Source organism: Physeter macrocephalus, chromosome 11 (assembly GCF_002837175.3).
Source record: "Physeter macrocephalus isolate SW-GA chromosome 11, ASM283717v5, whole genome shotgun sequence".
Taxonomy (NCBI): Eukaryota; Metazoa; Chordata; class Mammalia; order Artiodactyla; family Physeteridae; genus Physeter; species Physeter macrocephalus.
In genome coordinates this window covers 60,527,619-60,554,588 of record NC_041224.1, presented here as the reverse complement: position 1 = coordinate 60,554,588, position 26,970 = coordinate 60,527,619, and the positions used below count along the sequence as shown (strand labels likewise).

Here is a 26,970-nt window from a genome sequence, read left to right as displayed (position 1 = left end):
GATGATGGTTTCGGATGATTCAAGCGCATTGATTTATTATGGTCTCTGTGCAGTCAAACCTCTCTGCTCATGATAATCTGTATTTGCAGCCGCTCCCCAGTGCTAGCCTCACCGCCTCAGCTCCACCTCAGATCATCAGGCATTAGATTCTCATAAGAAGCACACAACCTAGATCCCTCGCATGCACAGTTCACAGCAGGGTTTGTGCTCCTGTGAGAATCTAATGCCACCGATGATCTGACAAGAGGCGGAGCTCAGGTGGTAATGCAATCAATGGGGAGCAGCTGTAAATACAGATGAAGCTTTGCTTGCTCTCCCACCGCTCACCTCCTGCTGTGCAGCCAAGTTCCTAACAGGCCATGGACCAGGGGGTTGGGGACCCCTGCTCTATGGTACAAAGTCATGTTACCTTCAGCATCTAACACTAGGGCCCAACAATAATGACAGGACAATGAATGAATGATGAACAAAATAAGTCACACCAGAAGGAAGGGTGGGGGTGGATTCTACAGTGATAAGTTATACATATAACTATAATATAAATCCAAATGAACTCCCAAGCTCTTATGTTCATACAAAGATATAATGTAGCCCTTAAAAAACAAACTCTAGCCCAAATCCTATAACGTTTCTCTCTTTAGATTGTTATCAGAGATCAAATAATTACTATAATGTCAACAGGATATCAATTTCTCCCTACTATCCAAACTGTCCTAAGAATACAAAATAGTTTTAAAGATTTTTTTTTAACTTATTTTAAAAGGAACAGAAATTTCAACAGAAAAGCACTGTATTAATAAGTAAGCTTCTGCTCTTAGAGAAATAACATGAATTATGCTTCAAAGATTATAGGTTTAAAACTAAACTTAAGTTGGCATTGGTCAAATGTATTTTGTTTTACAGAGAAAACACAATAAATTTTTAAAAAAAGAAGAACGTCTTTCCATTTCAATTCAGCTCCATTCTCTTAAGTCAAACACAAAAACCGAAACTCAGCAGTTACCATAAACTTATGACAGCTTTTGTCCTAACTCTATGTGTATAAGGATTTAAATGCAGCACAGATGTATTATTGTTCTATTTCTATGGAAGAATACATTGACAACTCGCATAAAATAAACTCTCTTGCTTGATGATCAAAAGAAAAAAGTTAATGACATAGGCATAATTTTTGTTTTCATTTTCACAGGATGCATAATTAATCATCACAATTATAAGGTAGGTATTGTCCTCAATTTACAGATGGGAAAACTGAGGCCTAGGAAGGTTAAGAAATTTGTTGAATGTTACAAAACTAGTTCTACTCCAAATGTTGTACCTTTACACTATGTTAGTATCTTTTAGGGAAAACAAACCACATGCTTTTTAATTAGGAAAGAGAAAAACTTCTAAAAGATCAATTTATTTAATATTCAACTCAACTTCAAGCTTCAACATTTTAGCTTTAAAAAAAATTGGTGGTTAAGATAAAAGAAAACATCTGGATTCAAATTAACCATTGCATCTTGTAATCAGGTACAGTGAAAGATGAGGTGCTATCTACTGCTATTATTGGAGCAGCTGCTGCATAATCTTAAGGACTGTAATAAGCATGCACTGTTTAAAAAACCAAATAAAAGAGGGCAGGAAACGCAACCATCTGAAGTATCTCTCAAACAAAAAGCTTCAAAGAAGCATGGAGCAGTCAATTCACAATGTAAAGTGTTGACAACACAGAGGAAAACTAAACACTTAAATGTGAAATGTTGAAATGCACTGTATTTTAATCTTTCGTGTGTTTAAAATCTCTTTGTTAGCACTACAACAAAATGAATATTTATAACTAAGGATAACATCAACCACTGCTATTACTACAAATCACTGTCTCCTTAGATAGCATTCTGCTGACTCTACAACCCCAAATGATAGAATGCCTGAGAAATGTGTATATTCTGTACAGAAAGCATTCTGTGAGGGTCAATTTTTTTAAATCTTTTTAATCAGAAAGACCTGCACACCATTTTAAAAGTCAAAGTTTTACAAGAAAAACAGATGTCACTTGCCCTGTCCCCATTTTTCACATCCCTAAGGCAACTACTTTCAAGTCTTTTTAGCTATTTCTTCAGGCATGTTTTTTTACTACTTCTACTATATAGTAGGTCTATTAGTTATTTAAAATTTTTTCCCTTTAGGAAAAAAATTGACTTCCTATTAAAAGGTAATGATTTAGGGCTTCCCTGGTGGCACAGTGGTTGAGAGTCCACCTGCCGATGCAGGGGACACGGGTTCGTGCTCCGGTCCGGGAGGATCCCACGTGCCGTGGAGCAGCTGGGCCCGTGGGCCATGGCCGCTGAGCCTGCGCATCCGGAGCCTGTGCTCCGCAACGGGAGAGGCCACAGCAGTGAGAGGCCCGCGTATCATGGGGGAAAATAAAAAAGTAATGATTTAGAACTGTTATAACTTCCCATCATCATTTTTGGTTGAATCAATTGTTAGAGTTTATAATATTACTATGGCTGTAAATAATATTCACAGACGAGCCAAAAGTACATCATGATTACTGTTTCTTTTTTTGTATGACCTTGTTTTCCTTCTAGTTAATAACTGCACCATTTTTGCATTTGCTTAATTTTCTGTGCAACTAGTTAATTCATCTTTAAATTGCTAGTGTTAACTTTCCTCTCAACGTACTCAAATATATCAGGTAAATCTGTTTTAATTTCTTTTTTTAAAATTTTATTTTTGGCTGCGTTGGGTCTTCGCTGCCGCGCGTGGCCTTTCTCTAGTTGTGGCGAGCAGGTGCTACTCTTGGTTGCGGTGCGCGGACTTCTTATCGCGGTGGCTTCTCTTGTTGCGGAGCATGGGCTCTAGGCGCATGGGCTTCAGGAGTTGTGGCACATGGGCTCAGTAGCTGTGGCTCGTGGGCTCTAGAGCACAGGCTCAGTAGTTGTGGCACACGGGCTTAGCTGTTCCGCGGCATGTGAGATCTTCCCAGACCAGGAATCAAACCCATGTCCCCTGCACTGGCAGGCAGATCCCTAACCACTGCATCACCAGGGAAGTCCTTTAATTTCTTTCTTAAAAATATACTTCAGGGCTTCCCTGGTGGCACAGTGGTTGAGAATGTGCCTGCTAATGCAGGGGACACGGGTTCGAGCCCTGGTCTGGGAAGATCCCACATGTCGCGGAGCAACTAGGCCCGTGAGCCACAACTACTGAGCCTGCGCGTCTGGAGCCTGTGCTCCGCAACAAGAGAGACCGCGATAGTGAGAGGCCACGCATTGCGATGAAGAGTGGCCCCCACTTGCCACAGCTAGAGAAAGCTCTTGCACAGAAATGAAGACCCAACACAGCCAAAAATTAATTAATTAATTAATTTAAAAAAATATATATATATATATATACTTCATACAATCCTCCATCAAGTTCCAATTTAGACTGCTTGCTCTCTAGGCCTGGTACAAAACTATGGTCATGGAATTTCCCTTTAACTTATCCTGGGAATTCCCTTATCACTCTTCATGTTGGACCCCCTGTTTCCTTGATCTCACTTCTTCCTTTCTTGATTTTCTCTTTTTAGTGGGGTATTTCCTCCAGTAGCTTCCTGAGAAGGGGGCATGGGAAGTACACTTTTTAAAAAATCCCTTGCATTGTCTAAAAATACCTTCATTTACTCATACTTAGTAACTGAGTTTGGCTCCGTATAGGATTCCAGACAGGAAAGTATGTTCCACCAGAATTTTGAAGGCCTTTCCTCATCATCTTCTCTTAAAAAGCCTGGCACCATGCTAATCCACAGTCTTTCACAGACACCTATATATCCTCCTCAGGAAGCTTCCAGATGCTTCTCTTTATGTGTTCTGAAATTTTACAATATTGTATCTTGGAGTAGATTTTTTTTTTTAATTTTATGAACTGATAATTGCTAAGTCTTTTACATTTATAGATGTATGTCCTTCAGTTCTGGGAAGTTTTCTTTTTTTTTTTAATAAATTTATTTTGAGCTGTGTTGGGTCTTCGTTGCTGCATGTGGGCTTTCTCTAGTTGCGGCAAGCAGGGGCTACTTTTCGTTGTGGTGTGCGGGCTTCTCACTGCTGTGGCTTCTCTTGTTGCGGAGCACGGGCTCTAGGAGAATGGGCTTCAGTAGTTGTGGCACACGGGCTCAGTAGTTGTGGCTCGCGGGCTCTAGAGCACAGGCTCAGTAGTTGTGGCACATGGGCTTAGCTGCTCTGCGGCATGTGGGATCTTCCCGGACGAGGGATCAAACCTGTGTCCCCTGCATTGGCAGGTGGATTCTTAACCACTGTGCCACCAGGGAAGTCCCTGGGAAGTTTTCTTGCAGTAATCTTCCTTTGACTTTTTTCTGTTCTCTTTCTTGTATGCCTATTATTTAGATACTGGCCTTGCTAGACTGCCTAATTCTCTTTTACTCTGTTTTCTTTTTCCTCTTGCATTTACATCTCTTGTCTTTAGCTCTATTTTCCGGGAGATTTCCTCAACTTCATCTTCTAACTCTTCTATTAAAATTTCAATTCCTATGAGCTCTTTTCTGTTTGCTGCATTTTTCTTTTTCTTTTTTTTCCCTCTACATCTTGTTCTTATTTTACATGAATGTAGTATCTTCTCTCTTTTTAAAAAAATTTATTTTATTTTTTACTACAGCATCTTCTTTTCTCTTGAGAATATAAATAAATAGGGTGTTTGACGTTGTTGTTTTCTTCACCTGCCTGCACTGTCTCTGTAATCTGAGTTCTTTCTTGCTATTTTCTCTGGTCTCTGCCTTTCATGCTTGATGTTTTCCTCAAGTAAGAGGGAACCTTTGGCTGTACATTTATATCTAAGAGTAAGACACGAAAAAGATGATCAGATGAACTGTGTGAGTGAGCAGACCGGAGTACTGCAGTCTAGGATGATAAGGCAGGAACTTGGCTATCATGAGGATTCCATTTTTTCCTTTTATCTGATCACTTTTGACACAGAGGAATCCTCCAACCTCCTGCTTTGGCAGTATAAGGTTGGCTTCCAGTGTTCTCAGCGCAGAGTAGGCGAATGGGGAGGGAGGAGGGCAAGGTCCTCACCATTCTATAAGAACACATTTCAACTTAATCTCCTTATCAGATATTTAACATTTTACACACACACACACGCACACGGTTATGTGTGTGTGCCTGTATAAGAACACCATTCCAACTACAGAAGCAGGGACAATATTCTGAGAAAAAGAAATACAAGACAATAGTCAAGCAATATTAACAAGTATTGTAGACAGAGAGCTTTTTGAGATTAAATTAAAAGTGCCAATATTACTGTCTCATTAGCTATGACCCTACGTTATTAAAGGTCATACCTAAATTGTGAAAAAGAATTAGGTACTTCCTGTTGAACCACCTAATTACTCTCGTTCACATCCCACTGCAGTATTTTAGAGGATGAATCATAAAGCAGACTCTATATTATGAATCTTTATCTGGTATCAATTTGTAAACAACTGTAAACCAAAATGAATTCTAAAGACAGTCAAAATAGGCATTTAACAATGTCATAATATTTCATTTATACTTTTACTTTCTATCCACAAAAGCAATCATCAAAAATACTCTAACTGCATAAAGACTGTACAGTACTACAAAAATATTTTATTCATTATTTTCAAAGTCAGATTCTTCATTCAATGGAACTGACTTTAGGATCGTTTCTAATCCTCTCCACTTGAAATAGTTAATAAACAGCTGTTAGATTAGCAATTTGTCAACAATGTCCAGTTCAACCAGAAAACCTAGTTAGACAGTTTCTACTAAAGCAGCAAGTCAGGCTGGTTACATACTTCTCCATAATCTTGTTTCACCTGATTTCTCATCTTTTATTTATTTCTCAATATAAGATGACTGAAAAATGACCTGTAGTGCCTACTCCTCTAGCTGATTATCTTTCTCCCCTTCTGGTATCTTCCATCACATGGGTTGCATTTAGCTCCCACATAATGACAAAACATGAAGATTCCATTGTCCTTCAAGCAAAGTATAAACCTAACACTCTGTTGAAATGGCATACCATGGCTTTGATTTTTGATAGATAATTTAAATATCATCCCCATTTATGTACTACCACATTTCATGAAACCCATGGATATGTCCTTCAAAAGCTCATTCTAGATGATAACTCGAATACTAAAAATAACAAACCCAAATCAAAACAGTTTAAAATTTGGATTAAATATTTTTTACAATAAAAAAGTTTAGCTTAATTTAAAAATTAAGAGTTTAAAATTCAAACACATTGCCAAACTTCTTATGCAGAGGTAGGACAAATATAACTTAAAGTAAAAAGCTGCTCTGCACACAGATGTTCAATAAATGCTTTTTGGACCCATGAATGAGCCATAAATGAGTTGCAGAAAGGGAATATAGGAACGATGAACACATAGAGATAAGCTATTCTTCAGAGACAGAGACTCATAATCATATTAATTCAATTCTCAAATGTGTTAGGTACAAATACAACATAATATGGTACTAGTATATATAGAATTTGGATTCTAATACTAACTCGGCCACTAATTTACTGAATCACAATCTTTCAGGGTCTATTTTCTCTCTTTAAAAAATGACAGATTGACTAGAGCTTCTCAAAGATTCCTCAATTTCAAAATTCTACAATGCTATAACTATTAAGTGAAATCTTTCTTTTCTTTCTACTCTTCCACAGGTTAAGGAAATACAAACAATCTGTATGGTCGGTGAAATCTCTCAATGAGCAATGTTCACAATCAAAAACATAAGTGTCATACATGAGTTGATACAGTAAAAATAATGATAAACCTAATATGTATTAAATGTTTATAATATGCCAATTACATATTAATTACAGTAGCATGAGTATCTTACTTAACCCTCACATGGACCCAAGAGACAGACCAATATTATTCCCATTGTATGGATAAGAGAACTGATGCTAAACAGTAAATAAGTAAATAAGTGATGGAGACAGGGCTCAAACCTGACCTGACTCCAGAGCTCAAATTTATAACCACTAACCAATACAAGTGTCTTATCACAAATCTTAGCCAGGACAGAGTATGTGTTACACTGGGATGGGGGCACTAAATGACAGTGAGAGAAATTAGACTCTACAGAGTGAAAAGCAGCAGAATAAACGCTTATTGGGGACAGTAAACATGTGATAAAAATAGTTTAAGGTTATTCAAGTAGCCACCTATAGGATGGATTAAACAAGACTAAGAAATAAGACTTCTAGCTAAAAGAGATGGCAACAAGCAAAAATTATTTATCTACATGTAAGAAGAAACTGTGACAGTGGAAATAGAGGAGACAGGACCAAGAAATACTGCAAAGAAAATCTGCAAGAACGTTCAATAATCTAGATAAGGTGTCTTTTAAAAAGCAGTGCTATACATGATCATGAGAACAATCGTTCACTTTTCAAATAAAATCTAAAATTTAAAAATAATAAAGCTTTACGGACTTCCCTGCTGGCACAGCGGTTAAGAATCCGCCTGCCAGCGCAGGGCACATGGGTTCAAGCCCTGGTCCGGGAAGATCCCACATGCCGCGGAGCAACTAAGTCCGTGTACCACAACTACTGAGCCTGCGCTCTAGAGCCCGCGAGCCACAACTACTGAAGCCCACGCACCTAGAGCCCGTGCTCCTCAACAAGAGAAGCCACCGCGATGAGAAGCCCACGCACCACAACGCAGTGTAGCCCCCGCTCAAGGCAACTACAGAAAGCCTGCGCGCAGCAATGAAGACCCAACGCAGCCAAAATTTTTAAATAAATAAATTTATTAAAAAATAAAATAAAATAAAGCTTTAAGAAATTTTAAGTCTATCAAATTATAAAAGAATGAATATTTTTTCACAAACTCCTCCAACCAAAACCAAACAAAATGCTGCATTTACAACTGGAGATATCATCTAATTTAAGTTTCAGACAAGATGCAATGAAAGATACATTATACTTTATCTGACAGAAAGTTAAGAAGTGTAAAAGGAAGAATAGATAAATATTAACAAAACAAAAAGTGAGAAAAAATGCATTCTGTAACTATACAAAATCTTTAAATCACAGCTTTCAATCTGGGTCCCAAGTAAAAACCTTAGAGGGAAAGTATCAAGAGAACTATTTCAGAGTAACAGGTGTAACCTATTCAATCAAAGTTAGAGCTAGTAAATAGCAGAGCTCAGACTCAAAAGTCAGATGCCAAAGTCCACACAATGCTGCAGAGTACTGACAATTACAGACATTATTAGGGAATTTGAAATGTTGTGTTTTTGTTTTTTTGGTTTTTTTGCCGCACTGCATGCCATACGGAACTCCCCTGACCAGGAATCAAACCCAGACCCTCTGCAGTGGAAGCACGGAGTCTTAACCACCAGACCACCAAGGAAGTCCATGAAATGATGTTTTTCTTTTTTTAGTTTTTGTTTGTTTAATTTTTTATTTTTGGCTGTGTTGGGTCTTCGTTGCTGAACACAGGTTTGTTTGTTTTTTTTCTCTAGTTGCGGAGAGCAGGGGCTACTCTTCATTGCGGTGCGCAGGCCTCTCACCGTGCGTGGTGGCCTCTCGTTGCGCAGCACAGGCCCTAGGCATGCAGGCTCAGTAGTTGTGGCACACAGGCTTAGTTGCTCCACCGCATGTGGGATCCTCCCAGACCAGGGATCGAACCCGTGTCCCCTGCATTGGCAGGGAGATTCCCAACCACTGCACCACCAGGGAAGCCCTGAAATGATGTTTTTAAAAACTGTAGAATCACGGGATCATAACATAAAATAGGACTTTATTTTTTTAATTTATTTTTCTTGAAGTATACTTGACTTACAATGTTGTTAGTTTAAAATAGAACTTTAGCAATCATCTTGTCCAACTCTCCATCTAATATATGAAGTTCTACTGTAACCTCCTTAACTGATGGTCTCCCAGCCTCTGCAGAAACACTTACATGAGTTCACAATCTAATCTTAAAACAGCCTACATTACTGAAAAGCTCTATGAATTGAAATTTTCCTTAAACTTCTACCCAATGGTTCTAAAATTTCATCCTGTTGGTATAGACCCCTTCCCACCCTGGCCATCATACACAGAGTGAATGAAATAATCCAGATAATAGTTTGACTACTCTTAGTACTATTTCTCTTATTATGAACAGAGCTATTTCTACCAGTGCAACCTAATAAGGCATTTTAGACTGACTGGCCTGTTTTATTTAGGCAAGTGGAAGGATGTTGTACATTAAGCTTTTCTTTCAGCAGGGACATGGAGTCACGTCCACATCATATTGTCACTCACATTAAGCTTGAGGTTAACTAAAACCTTTAGTCAATTGTTTTCACATGAAATGCTATTAGGTTAAACCTCCTCATCCTCTAATACAATTTTTAAAATTTAAAAATAGAACTTTATATACAGTGCTGTTAAACTTCGTTTTTTCCAAGTTCATTATTCCAGCCTTTCAAAACCCTGTTGAAGAATTGCACCCTGCACTCTCTACTGTAGCATTTATCACACAGTGTTGTAAACAGCTGATTTTCTAGTCTATGTCCTCCCCTAGACTTTGAGCCTTTCAAGGAAACTTTTCTCCATATCACCTATGCTAACTATGGTAGATGACATCTAGTAAGTGCACAGGAGATGATGATGATGATGAATTTATTCCTCTTGATTTTGTCATCTAACATTCTTTCCAGTTTTCTGACACCTACAAAATCTGAGAGTTTTGCTTCTTAAATATTCATACAGGTCATCCTTAAAACTTGGGATATAACAGGGTCAAGACTATAGAGCCCAGTGGTACATGATAAGAAATTCCCCTCCATATAACAAAGTTTAAGGTTACAAATAAGATCGTTCAACTACTTAGGATTCAGATGATTATTTTTCCCCAAGATTCTCCAATCTTAAGGTAATTATTCAATAAACACTATCCAGGGTGCACAAAAAAAACAAGGTTATCATATGCTAGTCTTGATTTATAGCTTTCAGAAAACAAGCTTAGAAAAAGATATATACAATTTTTTTTTTGGCCACACTACAAGGCTTGCAGGATCTTAGTTCCCCAACCAGGGATTGAACCCAGGCCCTTGCAGTGAAAGCGCTGAGTCCTAACCACTGGACATCCAGGGAATTCCCACAAATGTTCTGTTTTTAAATTTTAAAAAATTATTTTCCATTATGGTTTATTACAGGATATTGAATATAGTTCCCTGTGCTACACAGTAGGACCTTGTTGTCCATCCATTCTATATGTAATAGTTTGCATCTACTAATCCCAAACTCCTAGTCCATCCCTTTCCCACCTCTCCTTCCCCGTTGGCAACCACAAGTCTGTTCTCTATGTCTGTGAGTCTGTTTCTGCTTTGTAGATAGGTTCATTTCTGTCACATTTTAGATTCCACATATAAGTGACATCAAATAGTATATCTTTCTCTTTATGACTTACTTCACTTAGTATGATAATTTCTAGGTCCATCCATGTTACTACAAATGGCATTATTTCATCTTTTTTATGGCTGAGTAATATTCCATTGTATGTATGTACCACATCTTCTTTATCCATTCATCTGTTTGTGGACATTTAGGTTGTTTCCATGTCTTGGCTATTATGAACACAGGGGTGCATGTATCTTTTTGAATTATAGTTTTGTCCAGAAATACACCCAGGAATGGGATTGCTGGATCATATGGCAACTCTATTTTTAGTTTTTTGAGGAACCTCCATACTGTTCTCCATAGTGGCGGCACCAACTTACATTCCCCCCAACAGTGTAGCAGGGTTGCCTTTTCTCCACACCCCCTCCAGCATTTGTTATTTGCAGACTTTTTAATGATGGCCATTCTGACCAGTATGAGGTGGTACCTCACTGCAGTTCTGATTTGCATTTCTCTAATAATTAGCAATGTTGAGCATCTTTTTCAGGTGCCTATTGGCCATCTGTATGTCTTCTTTTGAGAAATGTCTATTTAAGTCTTCTGCCCATTTTTGGATTGGGTTGTTTATTGTTTTGATATTGAGCTGCCTGAGCTGCTTGTAAATTTTGGAGATTAATCATTTCTCAGTTGTTTCACTTACAAATATTTTCTCCCATTCTGAGGGTTGTATTTTCGTCTTGTTTATGGTTTCCTTTGCTGTGGAAAGCTTTTTAAATTAGGTCCCATTTGTTTATTTTTGTTTTTATTTCAATTTCTCTAGGAGGTGGTTCAAAAAGGATCTTGCTGTGAAGTATGTCATAGAGTGTTCTACCTATGTTTTCCTCTAAGAGTTTTATGGTGTCTGGACTTATATTTAGGTGTTTAATCCATTTTGAGTTTATTTTTGTTTATGGTGTTAGAGAGTTTTCTAATTTCATTCTTTTACAAGCTGTCCAGTTTTCCCAGAACCGCTTACTGAAGAGGCTGTCTTTCCTCCACTGTATATTCTTGCCTTCTTTATCAAAGATAATGTGACCATATGTACATGGGTTTATCTCTGGGCTTTCTATCCTGTTCCATTGATCTATATTTCTATTTTTGTGCCAGTGCCATACTGTCTTGATTACTGGGATTGCTGGATCATATGGCAACTCTATTTTTAGTTTTTTGAGGAACCTCCATACTGTTCTCCATAGTGGCGGCACCAACTTACATTCCCCCCAACAGTGTAGCAGGGTTGCCTTTTCTCCACACCCCCTCCAGCATTTGTTATTTGCAGACTTTTTAATGATGGCCATTCTGACCAGTATGAGGTGGTACCTCACTGCAGTTCTGATTTGCATTTCTCTAATAATTAGCAATGTTGAGCATCTTTTTCAGGTGCCTATTGGCCATCTGTATGTCTTCTTTTGAGAAATGTCTATTTAAGTCTTCTGCCCATTTTTTTTTTTTTTTTTTTTTTTGTGGTACGCGGGCCTCTCACTGCTGTGGCCTCTCCCGTTGCGGAGCACAGGCTCCAGACGCGCAGGCTCAGCGGCCATGGCTCACGGGCCCAGCCACTCCGCAGCATGTGGGATCTTCCCGGACCGGGGCATGAACCTGTATCCCCTGCATCGGCAGGCGGACTCTCAACCACTGCGCCACCAAGGAAGTCCTGCTGCCCATTTTTTGATTGGGTTGTCGTTGTTGAGTTGTATGAGCTGTTTGTATATTTTGGAAATTAAACCCTTGTTGGTCATATCATTTGCAAATATTTTCTCCCATTCCATAGGTTGTCTTTTCGTTTGTTTATGGTTTCCTTTGCTGTACAAAAGCTTTAAGTTTGATTAGGTCCCATTTGTTTATTTTTGTTTTTATTTCTATTGCCTTGGGAGACTGACCTAAGGAAACACTGGTACAATTTATGTCACAGAATGTTTTGCCTATGATCTCTTCTATGATCTCTTCTAGGAGTTTTATAGCGTTTTGTCTTTTCTATTTTACCTATTTTTTTATACAGCAGGTTCTTATTAGTTATCTATTTTATACATATTACACCACCACCACCACCACCACCACTTTCCCCCCTTGGTGTCGATACATTTGTTCTCTACATCTATGTCTCTATTTCTGCCCTGCAAACTAGTTCATCTGTATCATTTTTCTAGGTTCCACATATATGCATTGATATACAATATTTGTTTTTCTCTTTTTGACTAACTTCACTCCATATGACAGCCTCTAGATCCATCCACATCTCTACAAATGACCCAGTTTCGTTCCTTTCATTCCTTTTTATGGCTGAGTAATATTCCATTGTATATATGTACCACATCGTCTTTATCCATTCATCTGTCGATGGGCATTTAGGCTGCTTCCATGACCTGGCTATTGTAAATAGTGCTGCAATGAACACTGGGGTGCATGTGTCTTTTTGAATTATGGTTTTCTCTGGGTATATGCCCAGTAGTGGGATTGCTGGGGTAGTTCTATTTTTAGTTTTTTAAGGAGCCTCCATACTGTTCTCCATAGTGGTTATACCAATTTACATTCCCACCAACATATATTCCCACCAACAGTGTAGGAGCGTTCCCTTTTCTCTACACCCTTGCCAGCATTTGTTGTTTGTAGACTTTTTGATGATGGCCATCCTGACCGCTGTAAGGTTGATACCTCATTGCAGTTTTGATTTGCATTTCTCTAATAATTAGTGATGTTGAGCAGCTTTTCATGTGTATAGCGTTTTGTCTTATATTCAAGTCTTTAAGCCATTTTATTTTTGTGCCTGGTGTGAGGGTGTGTTCTAACTTCACTGATTTACATGCAGCTGTCCAACTTTCCCAGAATCACTTGCTGAAGAGACTGTCTTTTTCCCATTTTATACTCTTGCCTCCTTTGTTGAAGATTAATTGACCATAAATGTGTGGGTTTATTTCTGGGCTCTCTATTCTGTTCCATTTATCCATATGTCTGTTTTTGTGCCAATACCACACTATTTTGATTACTGTAGCTTTGTAGTACTGTCTGAGTCTGGGATGACTATGCCTCCTGCTTTATTCTTTTCCCTCAGGATCGCTTTTGCAATTCTGGGTCTTTTATGATTCCCTATATATTTTAGGATTATTTGTTCTACTTCTATGAAAAATACCATTGGTAATTTGACAGGGATCACATTAAATTGGTGTATTGCTTTGGGTGGTATGGCCATCTTAACAATATTAATTCTTCCAGTCCAAGAGCATGGGATATCTTTCCATTTCTTTGACTCATCTTCAATTTCCTTTATTAATGTTCTATAGTTCTCATCATATAAGTCTTTCACCTCCTTGGTCAGGTGTTTTGCTAAGTACCTTTTTTTTTTTGGTGTGATTTTAAAAGGTATTGTTTTTTTAAACAACCCATTCAAAAAATGGGCAGAAAACTTAAATAGACATTTCTCCAAAGAAGACATACAGATGACCAAGAGGCATGGGAAAAGATGCTCAACATTGCTTAGTATTAGAGATGCAAATCAAAACTACAATGAGATATCGCCTCACACAAGTCAGAATGGCCATCATCAAAAAGTCTACAAACAATAAATACTGGCGAGAGTGTAGAGAAAAGGGAACCCTCCTACACTATAGGTGGGAATGTAAATTGGTACAGCCACTATGGAGAACAGCATGGAGGTTGCTTAGGAAACTAAAAATAGAGCTACCATATGATCCAGCAATCCCACTCCCTGGGCATATAGCCAGAGAAAAACGTGGTTCAAAAGGACACACGAACCCTAATGTTCATTGCAGCACTATTTACAATAGCCAAGATGTGGAAGCAACCTAAATGTCCATTGACAGATGAATGGATAAAGAAAATGTGGTACATGTATACAGTGGAATATTACTCGGCCATTAAAAAGGATGAAATAATGCCATTTGCAGCAACATAAATGGACGTGGAGATTATCATACTAAGTAAGTCAAAGAGAGAAAGACATGTATGATATCACTTATATGGGGAATCTTTAAAAAAGATACAAATGAACTTATTTACAAAACAGAAACAGACTCATAGACTTAGAGAACAAACTTATGGTCACCAGTGGGAGGGTTGGAGGGGGAGGGATAGACAGGCAGTTTGGGATTGACATGTACACATTGCTATATTTAAAACAGATAATGAACAGGGACCTACTGTATAGCACAGGGAACTCTGCTCAATATTCTGTAATAACCTAAATGGGAAAACAATTTGAAAAAGAATAGATTCATGTATATGTATATCTGAATCACTTTGCTGTACACCTGAAACACAACGTTGTTAATCAACTACACTCCAATCAAATAAATATTAAAAAAATAAACACAATTTTTAAAAAGGTATTTTTTTTTACATTCCCTTTCTGATATTTCATTGTTAAAGAAACGCAACTGATTTCCGTATGTTAATCTTGTATCCTGCTACCTTGCTGAATTCATTTTGCACTTCTAGTAGTTTTTGTGTGGAGTTTTCAGGGTTTTCTATATATAGTATGTCATCTGCATATAATGACTATTTTATGAGGTTACATTTTTTAAACTTCGAATTTTACTCATTGTAATAAAATTAGCTGCCCAGATATGACAAAACAAAATCCCAAATAAAACTTATAACTGAGAAGCAATCTGATTGGGCTTCACGTTAAAAAGCTCCAATTTAAATGATAGGATACTCCAAGTCACCATTTTCCAAACTACGTTCATACGGTTAATAGATATTCAGAGTAATAGGGTGCTGGGGCAAAACTGGTCCAGGAGGGACTTCCCTAGTGGTCCTGTGGTTAAGACTTTGCCTTCCAATGCACAGGGTGAGGGTTTGATCTCTGGTCAGGGAGCTAAGATCCCACATGCCTTAGGGACAAAAAAACCAAAACAAACAACCAGAAGCAATATTGTAACAAATTCAAATAAGGACAAAAAAAAAAAAACAACGGTTCAGGAAATTCAAGAGTCTATAATTCCCCATCATGCCCTCCCTTCTCAAATAACATTCACACATTAAAGGTCCTAAGAAGTCCAGCAGAAGTATGTTAACTTTGCATCCAACATTTTGCAAATTTACTTGGCCACAAAACTCTTCTTCATTATTATCATTTTTTAATCACTGTCATCTCGTTTCTTAGCACTTCACAAAAAAAGTATTTTAGAAAAAATTACAAGATCTTCAAGTTTTCCATTTTACATCTGTTGTTCTAGCAACACTATTAAAAGCATCCCCCCCTTCCACTCTTAAAAGTGTCCCACTTTGGTTGATAAATTATATATGGTCACCCTAATACTCTAAAACTAAACACAGGGACTTCCCTGGTGGCACAGTGGTTAAGAATCTGTCTGCCAATGCAGGGGAAATGGGTTTGAGCCCTGGTCTGGGAAGATCCCACATGCCGTGAGCAACTAAGCCCGTGCACCACAACTACTGAGCCTGCACTCTAGAGCCCGCAAGCCACAACTACTGAGCCTGCATGCCACAACTACTGAAGCCCGCACGCCTAGAGCCCGTGCTCCGCAACAAGAGAAGCCACCGCAATGAGAAGCCTGAACACCACAACAAAGAGTAGCCCCTGATCGCTGCAACCAGAGAAAGCCCATGCAGCATCGAGGACCCAACGCAGCCAAAAATAAATTAATTTTTTAAAATAAAATAAAAGTGGATAAGATGGTAAATTTTAAGCTATGTATATATTACTATAATTTAAAACTTTTAAAGAAAAAAGAAAACAAAATTTTTAAAGATTTGTCATTTAAAAAATAATTACTTAACATATATCAAAATATTAAATTAAAAAGACTATTCCAAGACAAAAAAAATTATAAAAATAGTCATTATTTTACATTTTTGCACATCTCTTTAATGTCTGGTTTAAAAAAGACAGCCTCATTTTCATATCCACTTTCACATTCAATCTGCATTAGGTTGTTTTGATTGAAGTACATGAAGAAAATTCAGCCTCATGCAGACATGTAGTGGAAAAAGATGGAGTATTTCAATAGCTTTCTCAGATAACTGTGGATATTCTTTGGTCCTCTACCAAAACTCAACAAGTGGCAGTTTCTTAAAGGCTGTTCCAATATGGAATCTGAAACCATATCAATGAACATTTCCTACTCTGATATACTCAAGTCCGTTGGTCTGTCTTACATTTGCAATGGATCTTTTTACCATTTTGCAATACCATGCATTGATTATTTAGAAAGTATTGGTTCAGTGAGTTATGCAGTTCTTCCAAATGTTGACCCTTTCACTTTACAACTTCAATATATAACATTCATTAACACCACCCTGGAGACTTCCCTGGTGACACAATGGTTAGGAATCCGCCTGCCAGTGCAGGGGACACGGGTTCAATCCTTGGTCCAGGAAGATCCCACATGCCGCGGAGCAACTAAGCCCATGTGCCACAACTACTGAGCCTGCACTCTAGAGCCCGTGCGCCGCAACTACTGAAGCCTGCACACAGAGCCCGTGCTCCACAACAAGAGAATCCACTGCAATGAGAAAAGCCTGCGCACCGCAACAAAGAGTAGCCCCTGCTCACTGCAACTAGAGAAAGCCTGTGTGCAGCAACGAAAATCCAACACAGCCAAAAAATAAATAAAATTTAAAAAAAGAACAACCACCACTGATCTTATCCCAAAAAAAAAAGTCAAGTATTGGGAAATTGTCAAGCTCAAAGTGGCAAACACAAGTCTTCCAAAGTTTTATTTTCACTTGAAAGCTGAAATTTTATCATTAGCAACAAATACTGTCAGTTTGTCTTGCTGTGACAGGCTCACTTGGTTTAGTTTTGAGAAAATGTCTGCCGAATACCCAAGTCTTTATAACCATACTTCGTCAGCCATTCTTTCAAATAAAAATGGTATCCCCTTAAAAAAGTAGCTAGTTCAGCATGCCAACTCAAACTGCACAAGTTCTTTTTCTTGAATTAACCATCATCAGATTTGTTGTTCAGTAAAAGTGGTTTACAGGACTTTTCATCACACAAAATATATTTTTAAATGTATTCAAGAATTGAGACATAATGAAATTAATAAGCTTTATTGCTTCATCATCTTAATTCCAAGTGCATGATGTCGTAAACTAGTACAGTTTAGTGTTACTGCCTTAATTCATGTAATTTTACCCACCACTGATTTTGCAAATGTCAATATAGCAAATAATGTCTTACTTCTATTGAGAAAATAGTTTTCACCTGCAGGATCCCCAGAAAGTCTGGAGAACTACCAGAAGCCAGGGAAACACACTTTGAGAACCACTGTAATAGGTGATGCATTACTTGGATGATTAAGAAACAAATATTTTTAGTACATATCCCACTATAACAAGAGTGTTTAAATAAATATACACATTTTTATGGTGATATGCTCAAACCAACTGATAATCTGGTATTTCTCATACAGTTGGAACTCAAACATATAATGAACGACAGAATATGATACTTCCTGAATAAATAACAAACAATTACCAAATACCTACTATAAACTAGACTCTGACCAAGGTGCCTCTATGTTTTCTTTCTTGGGTAACTCACAGAAGCCCATAGACCAGACTGATGATTTTAATATATGAGAAAAATATTTACCCTGAAATCTTTCAGATCTTAAGATTAGACCTACATGGCTACAAGAAAAAGTCTTAAAATTCACCATAATGCACAAGATAGCATGTTTAAATTCTATTTTAAGCACTATGCCATGAAGCTAAAAACAGGCTTGCTCACATTCAGAAACCCAAATACAAAATGAATTGCTTTGGCTGTGTACTGCCAGCACCCCATAAAGAGCCTACATTCATTTCTCCTCAAGCCAAACAACCCTTACCTGTTACAGTTTTCATTCCTATTTTTAAGTGAAACTGCAATATTAATATTATAGGAGTTACATTAAATGTGGCAACTATTTTTTAAAAAAAAAAACAATATAGGAAACCATCAAAACAAGTTAAGAACTTTTAGACATATACATTGATAAATTCAAGAGGTGTAAACCTCTACAAACATACATATGAAATATTTGCACTGTAAAAAAGAGAGAGACCATATCGTTTTGGGACATGTCATGGAAAGAGCTTCAATATAGTATATCATTAAGTGAAAAAAGTCAAAGGATACTGTATATAGTATGATTATGTATAGTAATATGTGTACATTCATTTAATAAATATTTACTTACTGAGTTCCATGTATGTCCCTAATTTGTTCTGAATCTAGACATACACACATACAATAAATTACAAATGTTATACAGACAAACATAATTAAATGTCCAAAGAAAAATGAATAGGTCAGACACAAAAGACTACATATTATAGGATTCCATTTATACGAAATGTTCAATACAGGAAAATCTATAGGGACAAAAAGTAGATATCGGTTGCCTGAAGGTGGGGTGGGTTGTGGCAATGGGGTGATAGCTGAAGGATGCAAGATTTCTTTGGCAGGGGTGGTGGTAAGAAAAATATTCTGAAACTGGTTGCGGTGATGGTTACACAACTTTGTGAATATATTAAAATACCATTTAATTGTGCACTTAAATGGATTAAATGCATGGTATGCGAATTATACCTCAATAAAACTTATGCTCTCTCCTTCTCAAAAAATAGAATAGGTACCAGAAGTTGCAAGGGGTAAGGAGTGGGTGGGCTGAAAATGAAGGCCTTTAAAATCTTATTCTACTTATTGCTATAACATTACAATGAGAAATGTAAAAGGTAAACCTAAAACAGTCTTTCATAAATTATCTGGATTTAATGTTATTCAAGTTCATCTAAGCAGCAGCCACGAAAAAAAGTACGAAGATATGACCCTATCACAGAACATTCACAATTTAGACTTGTCATATAAACATGTGCATCTGCCCCCTCACTAACAGAAACAAATCTTGAATGTAATTCATTTCACGAATATATCTTAGGCACCTACTGTGTCCACAGGGTAGGGATGAGGGAAAATGGAGTGGTATACAAAGCAGAACACTAGTCAACAACAAAAAAGCAAACTAACAGCTCTGGCTTTAAGTTAAAAACTTTTGCTATACGGTGGAGGAGACAAAACAGACACACGAAATGTACTGGAGTCAGACTATTGAAAATCTTGAATACCAAACTGAGCTAAGACTTTATCCTGTTTTCAATGGAAAGCCAGTGGAGTGACAGGATGAAAGGAGTGTTTGGGGAAAACTGACCTGGCAACCAAAGGGGGGAAATTGAAAGCAGAGAAGAATAGCAGGAAAGGTAAGAAAGAGATGAAGCTTTTAAAAATAGGAACATATATTAACAGTCCTGTGAAAGTTATTGATATTTCAAAGTTACTAGTTAATGTTCAAAGGGTTTATGTTTGTTTTGTTTGCTTGATCTAATGTGAAGTAGAAAAGGAAAAAAGGTGATTTCTTCATTTTGATGAATTTTAGAAGTTCATGGCTAAGAATGAAGGTTTACCAGAAAATTCTGAGGGGAGTAGGGGCTTAGGGAGTTTTTATTCACGTGCTTCCACGAAACCAAGAGTAGAGGGAATCAAAAGCAATTGGGAGTTCCACAATTTTTAACATGGAAGAGGAAGTAGCACTCAAACATTTTGCAGTAAGAATAGCAAAAAAAATGCATAACAATTAGTACTATTTCTGAAATTGATAGTAAAGAACAACTAAGTATTTTTAAATATCTCTATCACCTATTTCTGAAAAATCCTAATGATACAATTTGTTATATAAATGCTAAAGATTTAGGTGAGGAGCAAATTTAACATATCAAATTTAGAGTATGATCAATTTCATACCCTTAATTTCATCCGCTGTTCCTTCTACAGTGCAGTACTTTTTCAGATGTTGCAAATAATATTCTTAATTCAATTCACACATGCATTTATTAATTGATTGAACCCATAAAGGTTCTTAAGATAGAAAAATGTTTTCATTGTCTATGTAATCTCCTTTCTCTAACAGCCTCTCCTAAACAATGTTACCTACCAATCTTATATGCATAACAATTAGTACTATTTCTGAAATTGATAGTAAAGAACAACTAAGTATTTTTAAATATCTCTATCACCTATTTCTGAAAAATCCTAATGATACAATTTGTTATATAAATGCTAAAGATTTAGGTGAGGAGCAAATTTAACATATCAAATTTAGAGTATGATCAATTTCATACCCTTAATTTCATCCGCTGTTCCTTCTACAGTGCAGTACTTTTTCAGATGTTGCAAATAATATTCTTAATTCAATTCACACATGCATTTATTAATTGATTGAACCCATAAAGGTTCTTAAGATAGAAAAATGTTTTCATTGTCTATGTAACCTCCTTTCTCTAACAGCCTCTCCTAAACAATGTTACCTACCAATCTTATACTATGGCAACACTTTGCCTTGAGATTAAAAATATGGTTAAAGCAAAAATTTCATAATCTATTTCTATTTTCGTAATCTATTTCATACTTTATCAAATGTTCTGATTCAGAGCATTTATATAATGTTTACTGACAGATTTACAGGAACAGAAATAATAAAGGTATAAACAACGAACAAATCAAAAATTACTTTTCACTCACAACACTTCATCTAATCAAAATCCTATTTGCACTGTTCCCTGAAGCACAAAAAAAAAAGGACTGTAGAATAAATATATTTAGTTAGAATAAAACATTTGCAGGGGCTTCCCTGGTGGCACAGTGGTTAAGAATCCGCCTGCCAATGCAGGGGACTGGGGTTCGAGCCCTGGTCTGGGAAGATCCCACATGCCGCGGAGCAACTAAGCCCGTGCGCCGCAACTACTGAGCCTGCGCTATAGAGGCCGCGAGCCACAGCCACGGAACCCCGTGAGCCCAGAGCCCGTGCTCTGCAACAAGAGAAGCCACCGCAATGAGAAGCCCGCGCACTGCAACGAAGAGTAGCCCCTGCTCACCACAACTAGAGAAAGCCCACTTGCAGCAACGAAGACCCAACACAGCCAAAAATAAACAAATAAATAAAATTTTTTTTAAAAATTGCAAACTTTTCTATCAGGCTGTTTGTCAAGACATTGTTTAAAATAGCAAAAAAGAAATAAAAGTGGAAGTAATCTGATTGTCCAATGATAGGGGACTAGCTGAATAAAATACAATATTACCTTTCAAATGATCATATAGACCTACATTTACTAACCTGGAAAGATAGCCATGAAAATAGCAGATTACAAATAAAGAGTAGTACAATCTCTCTTTTGTGATGTACATACATATGCATTTACTCACAGAGAGAAAGTCTAAATGGATACCCAGATGTTAACCATGATATTTCTAAGTGCTGGGATTACAGGTGCTGTTTATTTTTGTGCTTAGTTTTCAGTATTCGCTGAAACTTTCTCAAGTAAAATGATATTTGCAAGAATTAATGTCTATGATTCCAACTAACAAACTCAAAAATCTTCCTTGCAAAAAGCCCAAGGAATATCCAAAAATACCCTGGCATAGAGCAACAGGGAAAGTATTAGCAACAACATAACTAGAATTCTTTGTGAGCGAGGCACCCTAGAGGGCTCCAGGACTGACATGGCACCTTTAATGCAGCCTACAGTACAGAATTTTGAAATCACAAGACCTAGGCTCAAGTCCCTGCCACTTTCATTTGTATGACCTTGGGCTAGTCACTTACCTTTTCTGGGCTTACTTTAGTGGTAAAAGGGAGATATTACCTGCCTTTCCTACCTTAAAGAACTGATGGAAAAATCAAATGAGATAATGTGATACATTATGAACTGCAAAGTACCATATAAGATATTATTCAAACATTAAAAAAAAAACAGAAAAAAACAAGGTCCTTAATGCCAGAGCAGAATACTTCAGAACACACTACAATCAATTCTATGAAGTAATGAACCAGGGGTTTTGTTTGTTTTTAAAGGCTATGTCTCATCATAAACACTGCAGTTTTCCAAAAATTTAGATAATTATTCCCATCCCTACTACAACTCTAAGACATTTTCTTTTCTTATCCCTAGCTACAAGCAAGAAAGGGTGCAAATTACACTGAACTCAAAAGCCTCAGCAAGAACCCTGGAGCAGCATGTTGATGGAGTTCACCAGGAGAAACCCAAGGTTAATCAGCTATGGACTCACCACTAAGCACTACTGCAATCAACAGGGATTATAAGAGACTCTTTGAAGAGAAAGACAATACAATCACCCAGGAGAAAACGGAGGAGGAAAAGGAGATATTTCAAAACAATTATATGAAATATTTAAATATTAAAGTGTTTTACAAATTTTTAAATATTGTTCATAAAAATGGTGACTTAAAACAAAAGCTATCTAAATGTGGCACTTGAGAAAAGCAAGTTATGGAGATTCAATTCAAATCCATGAATAAACTGTCAGATTTACTTGCTTCTATCTGAAATAAAAGCAGACAAATTACACCACAAAGATCAAAATTAAGCGGCTAGTTCTTGAAAACAGAGAGGCAGAATATGACAACAGAATTTACTGACACGCTTATACAGATACTACTTTTAAAGGTATGGTTTTTAAAGTATGATTTCTCTTCCCCTTGAATTCCATTATTTACTCCACTAAAATGATAATGAACTTCTTCCTTCCCACTGTTCCTCCGGTGAGTTAAAAACGGCAATATAACGCAATTTGACTCTTAATGCAAAAAAGTTTGTAATTTTTTTTTTTTAAGTACTTTAAGAGGAGCTACATGAAGCTGTCAGATTAACTTCCAAAATCATCTGGCCATCACACCCTCCTGCTTTTGAGTTCCTAAAGACAATAAAATGCTCACTCTCTACATTCTTATAAATGTCATTTATGGGTATTCCCCTAATGAAAAATTAAACCTTTCATAAACAAATTAGTACAGAGAACTTTTTGATATGTATGACTCACAATCTAATTTTTATTGGCAATATCTTTAAGTGTTGCAGCTTGCACAATTCCTACAGGGGGTACAGATCTATCCATTTTTCCCATCTGATCTTGCAGATCTGTTATAGATTTAAAAGGACTCACTAAAATGGGTCGTGAGGAAAAAAAAATATGAATACAATCCACAGCAAAATGAAATGTGGGTTATAAATTAAGATAACAAAAGTCACTATTTACTCAAAGCCTCATAGTTGGAAATCCACTGGAATACTTTTGTTTTCACCTAAAACTTTGAAAAATCTAAGTTTTTCTTAATTCTTACTCTGAACTTTCATTCCTTATTAGGAATAAGTGCTACTTACCTCCAAAAACCACAAAAAACAAACAAACAAAATACCACTCAGAAAATATAATTTCAAAAGGAGTATCTTCCAAAGCTTACTGCACAGAAAATTACATATACACATTCTTAAATAACTATGGTAGGCGTTCCTAAGATCATCTCCTCCCCTTCAAAAAAAAAAGAACAAATGTAACCACAACCAAATATAAACATAATGTTTAACACAGCTATTACTAACTAAGCAATTTATCACAGCTCCTCAAAGTACTGGGCACACACAACGACAGATCAGTATGTCAAGAGCAGTTATTATAATCTGGAGAAAGAAACTGTACAACACAACATAATATTAGAAAAAAACTCCTTTGGAAAAACTCAAGTAGATTTTGGAGAGAGCAAAACAGGAGACCAATTTTAGAAAAATAATGTTTCCCCCCAAGTGTTTAGCGTTCATCTGATGCAGGCTCATTTTTGTGAAGAGAAACTTTACCTAACAAGACTCACACCAGGGATCTGATCTATCCCCAAAGGCACTTTCTTAAAATGAGAAAGAACAAAGGAGGAAATCTCCCAGCATGTGCTTTCCATACCAGTTTCTTTGGACAGCATCAAGAGTGACAACATAGCCAGCACAAGCTTTTCAGCTTTACTCTGTAGTCCACGTAAAACAGAACTGATTAGCTATCATTCAAAAGGATTCCTAGCAAAATAAATATTAGAAGGCAAAGATCACAGCAACATAGTGACTACATTTTAAAACTACAGAAAACATGTATCTTAAAGTTGCACACTTTTTTATTTCAAGAGTTAATTACCTCCAAATATTCAAATTCCTGGGGCTTTTTCATTTCAGTCAATAGTTTGAAACTGGAAAAAACGAAACCATCCATTCTAAATCTGCTCTCCCTTAATTTGCAATTAGAAGTAAATTAAAAAAGAATGACACTCAAAGGCAGAGCCTAAATATACAAATTTTGGAATGTTAACATTGAAAAATTATTGGGAAAAACGATCTCCCAGCGAAGGTTTCCACTGAAAAACTCTCCAGAAACAAACCTGGCGTTTGCTTGTTCTAGGAGTTGTCGTTTCATTATAACCGAGATAATTCTTTAAATAATTTTCATTAATTATAAAAAGACGACTCTCCCCAAAGATTTACAACTGTATATCCCAATCTCCACTCTGACAGAGATGTCAGTTCTCTGGGTCAAGATATAACCAACTACTCGGTTCACACACAGGAAGCCACAGAGAAGGGAATATCGCGTTCACAGCCTCGAAATAATACGCGTTAGTTAAAAACTGCTTGCTACTGAACCAAAATTATTCAAGCGGAGCCCCATTTGTCACAATCCAATCATAAGGGTTCCACCCCCCCTCCCCCAACTGCTTGTGTAGTGGCATATCTGCTTCGGTAAAGAAGCCATCATCAGGTAAAGATTGGGGTGGGAGAAAAAGCGGGGAAAAGGGGGCACCCTTTCATCCAATTTCGCGAGGCGAGAGTAATTGGTACAGTTGAGAGGAACGAAGGAACGTTCTATTTATTGGGGGTTGAAGTAGGATGAGGGGAGAATTTCGTTCAAATCAACATGGCCAGCAAGATGTCCCTACAAACAAAAGGCAACAGGGGGATATAAACACTAACCATTCACCTCCATCAGCTATAGCATCGCCATCATGGTGTGTGCAGAGACCCCCGAAGGCTCCTCTCACCCTCCACACCAGGCAAAAGGAAGAGACGAAAAAGAAGGGAGAGTAGCTGCTTCCCACCACCTACCACTGCTTCCAAATACACACCCTTCGAAGGGGTTTCTCCCCCCGGTTGCCCGGAATCAGAGAGAAAGAGTACCGTCCCGCCCAGGCAGACTCCCCCGTCACCCCCCAGTCGAACCCCAAAGCCAGCCCGGGGTTCACTAAACTTTACTGGAGCTTCTCCCCCACATCCCCACCCCATCGCCCCAGGATCGCGCTGCCCACAAACGGGGCACCCCAGGCGCCTCCTGACAGGCGGGCAGCCGGGGAGAACCGAGTCCGGGGCGGGGGCGGCAGGGAGCCCCGGAGGGGCGGGGCGGCAGGAGCCAAGTTCCCGGGGGTCTGAGGAGAGCGCCTGACAGGAGCCCGGGACTGCAAAGGAGGAAGAGGAAGCGGCGGCGGGGAGCTTTCCCAATGCCCCCAACATGAACACTCTGCCCCTGCCCCCGCTCCCCACGGGGGGCGGGGAGGCTGCCTGGAAGGTGAGGAAGCCGAGCCCCGGGGACAGCCGCGGCCCCCACCTCCCGACTCCCGATCTCTTCCCCCGCCACCCCCGCCAGAGGCGCCCACAACAATAACACGCTGGGGACGACCCGTCAGCGCCCCCGAGGCACCCGGGGCCCGCGGCCCGCCGCTGCCGGGCCCCCTCGGCTGGGGCCCGGCGCGCCGCTCCTCTCTACAACTCCAGGCCCGGTTGGAGTCAGGCCCGAGCGGCCCCCCAGGGTCGGACGCATCCCCCTTGGCACCAGCGGCACAGTCTCCGTGGCCGAATATTAGAAGTGAATTCGAGCTGCGCTTTACCTTTAGTTCCGCACTGTCCGCCATCTTGCGTCTGTCAGCGCAAGCGCAGTGAACATCGCCGGGGACCGCCGCTAGACCCGCCCCTCTAGCCAGCCTGGCCCCGCCCCTGCCCGTCCCCTCTCTCCCCTCCACCTCCCCGGCCCGCCCCCGGCCTCCGCCCCGCTCCGGGGGCTCGCAGCCCCGCCCCGGGCACGTACAGCTGCGAGACGGGCACGTACCATTTAAATAATGGCGCCAAGAGAGGAGGTTTGACAGTTACTCCCCCCCAGGCTCCCCGCCCCTCCTCCTTGCCCGGCTGGCGCCTCCGGGGAAAGGCCGGAGTGGGAGTGCTTCTGGCCTGAGCCCCGCCCCTCCGCGGCCTGCGGAACCCTTCTGCAAAGCTTCGATGCTTACAGTCACAGGAAAAAATAATACCTCTCTCCCCCAATCAGCAAGTCCTTTTCAGCACCTGCTACCTGCGAGGCTACACGTGGGTCGCAAACAACAATACGTTACATTTAAGGATCACTTGATGAAGCATTTCCAGGTTTATTTGCTCAGATCCTCCTCGTGACGATGCGGTGAGGTAGGCAGGGAAGAGATTACAATTCCCGTGGTAATGTATTCAGACCTAAAAGCGCGGAGAGGAAAAGTGACTTGCCCAAGCTAGTACTTAAAAGAGGTTGCCTCTAAGACAAAATTCTGAAGACGTTTATTCATTAACTTATTTTAACAAATAATTATTTAGTGACTATGTACCGGCCCTGTTTCTAAGGGCTATATATACATTGGGAAATTAAATACAACAAAGTTCCTGCCTCCCTGTAGTTCTCTAAAGTGGGAAACAGACATC

The 26,970-nt window shown here is 38.6% G+C and overlaps 1 protein-coding gene across 4 annotated transcripts in view; it reads right to left on the bottom strand.

Annotated features, from left to right (window-relative positions):
• Nucleotides 1–26,185, bottom strand: part of PIAS1 (protein inhibitor of activated STAT 1) — a 120,363-nt gene extending 94,178 nt beyond the window's left edge. Inside the window, exon 1 of one of the 4 annotated variants that reach the window (XM_007102657.3) lies at nt 26,139–26,185. In XM_007102657.3, coding sequence (XP_007102719.1) covers nt 26,139–26,162 — 24 coding nt within the window. In that variant the 5' untranslated portion in view covers nt 26,163–26,185. Of the gene's footprint in view, nt 1–24,400; nt 24,449–25,230; nt 25,322–26,138 lie in introns of those variants that run through there. The other 3 variants (XM_055088068.1, XM_055088069.1, XM_007102656.4) reach the window with 3 other exon arrangements.
• Between the last annotated feature and the right edge of the window lie 785 nt (nt 26,186–26,970).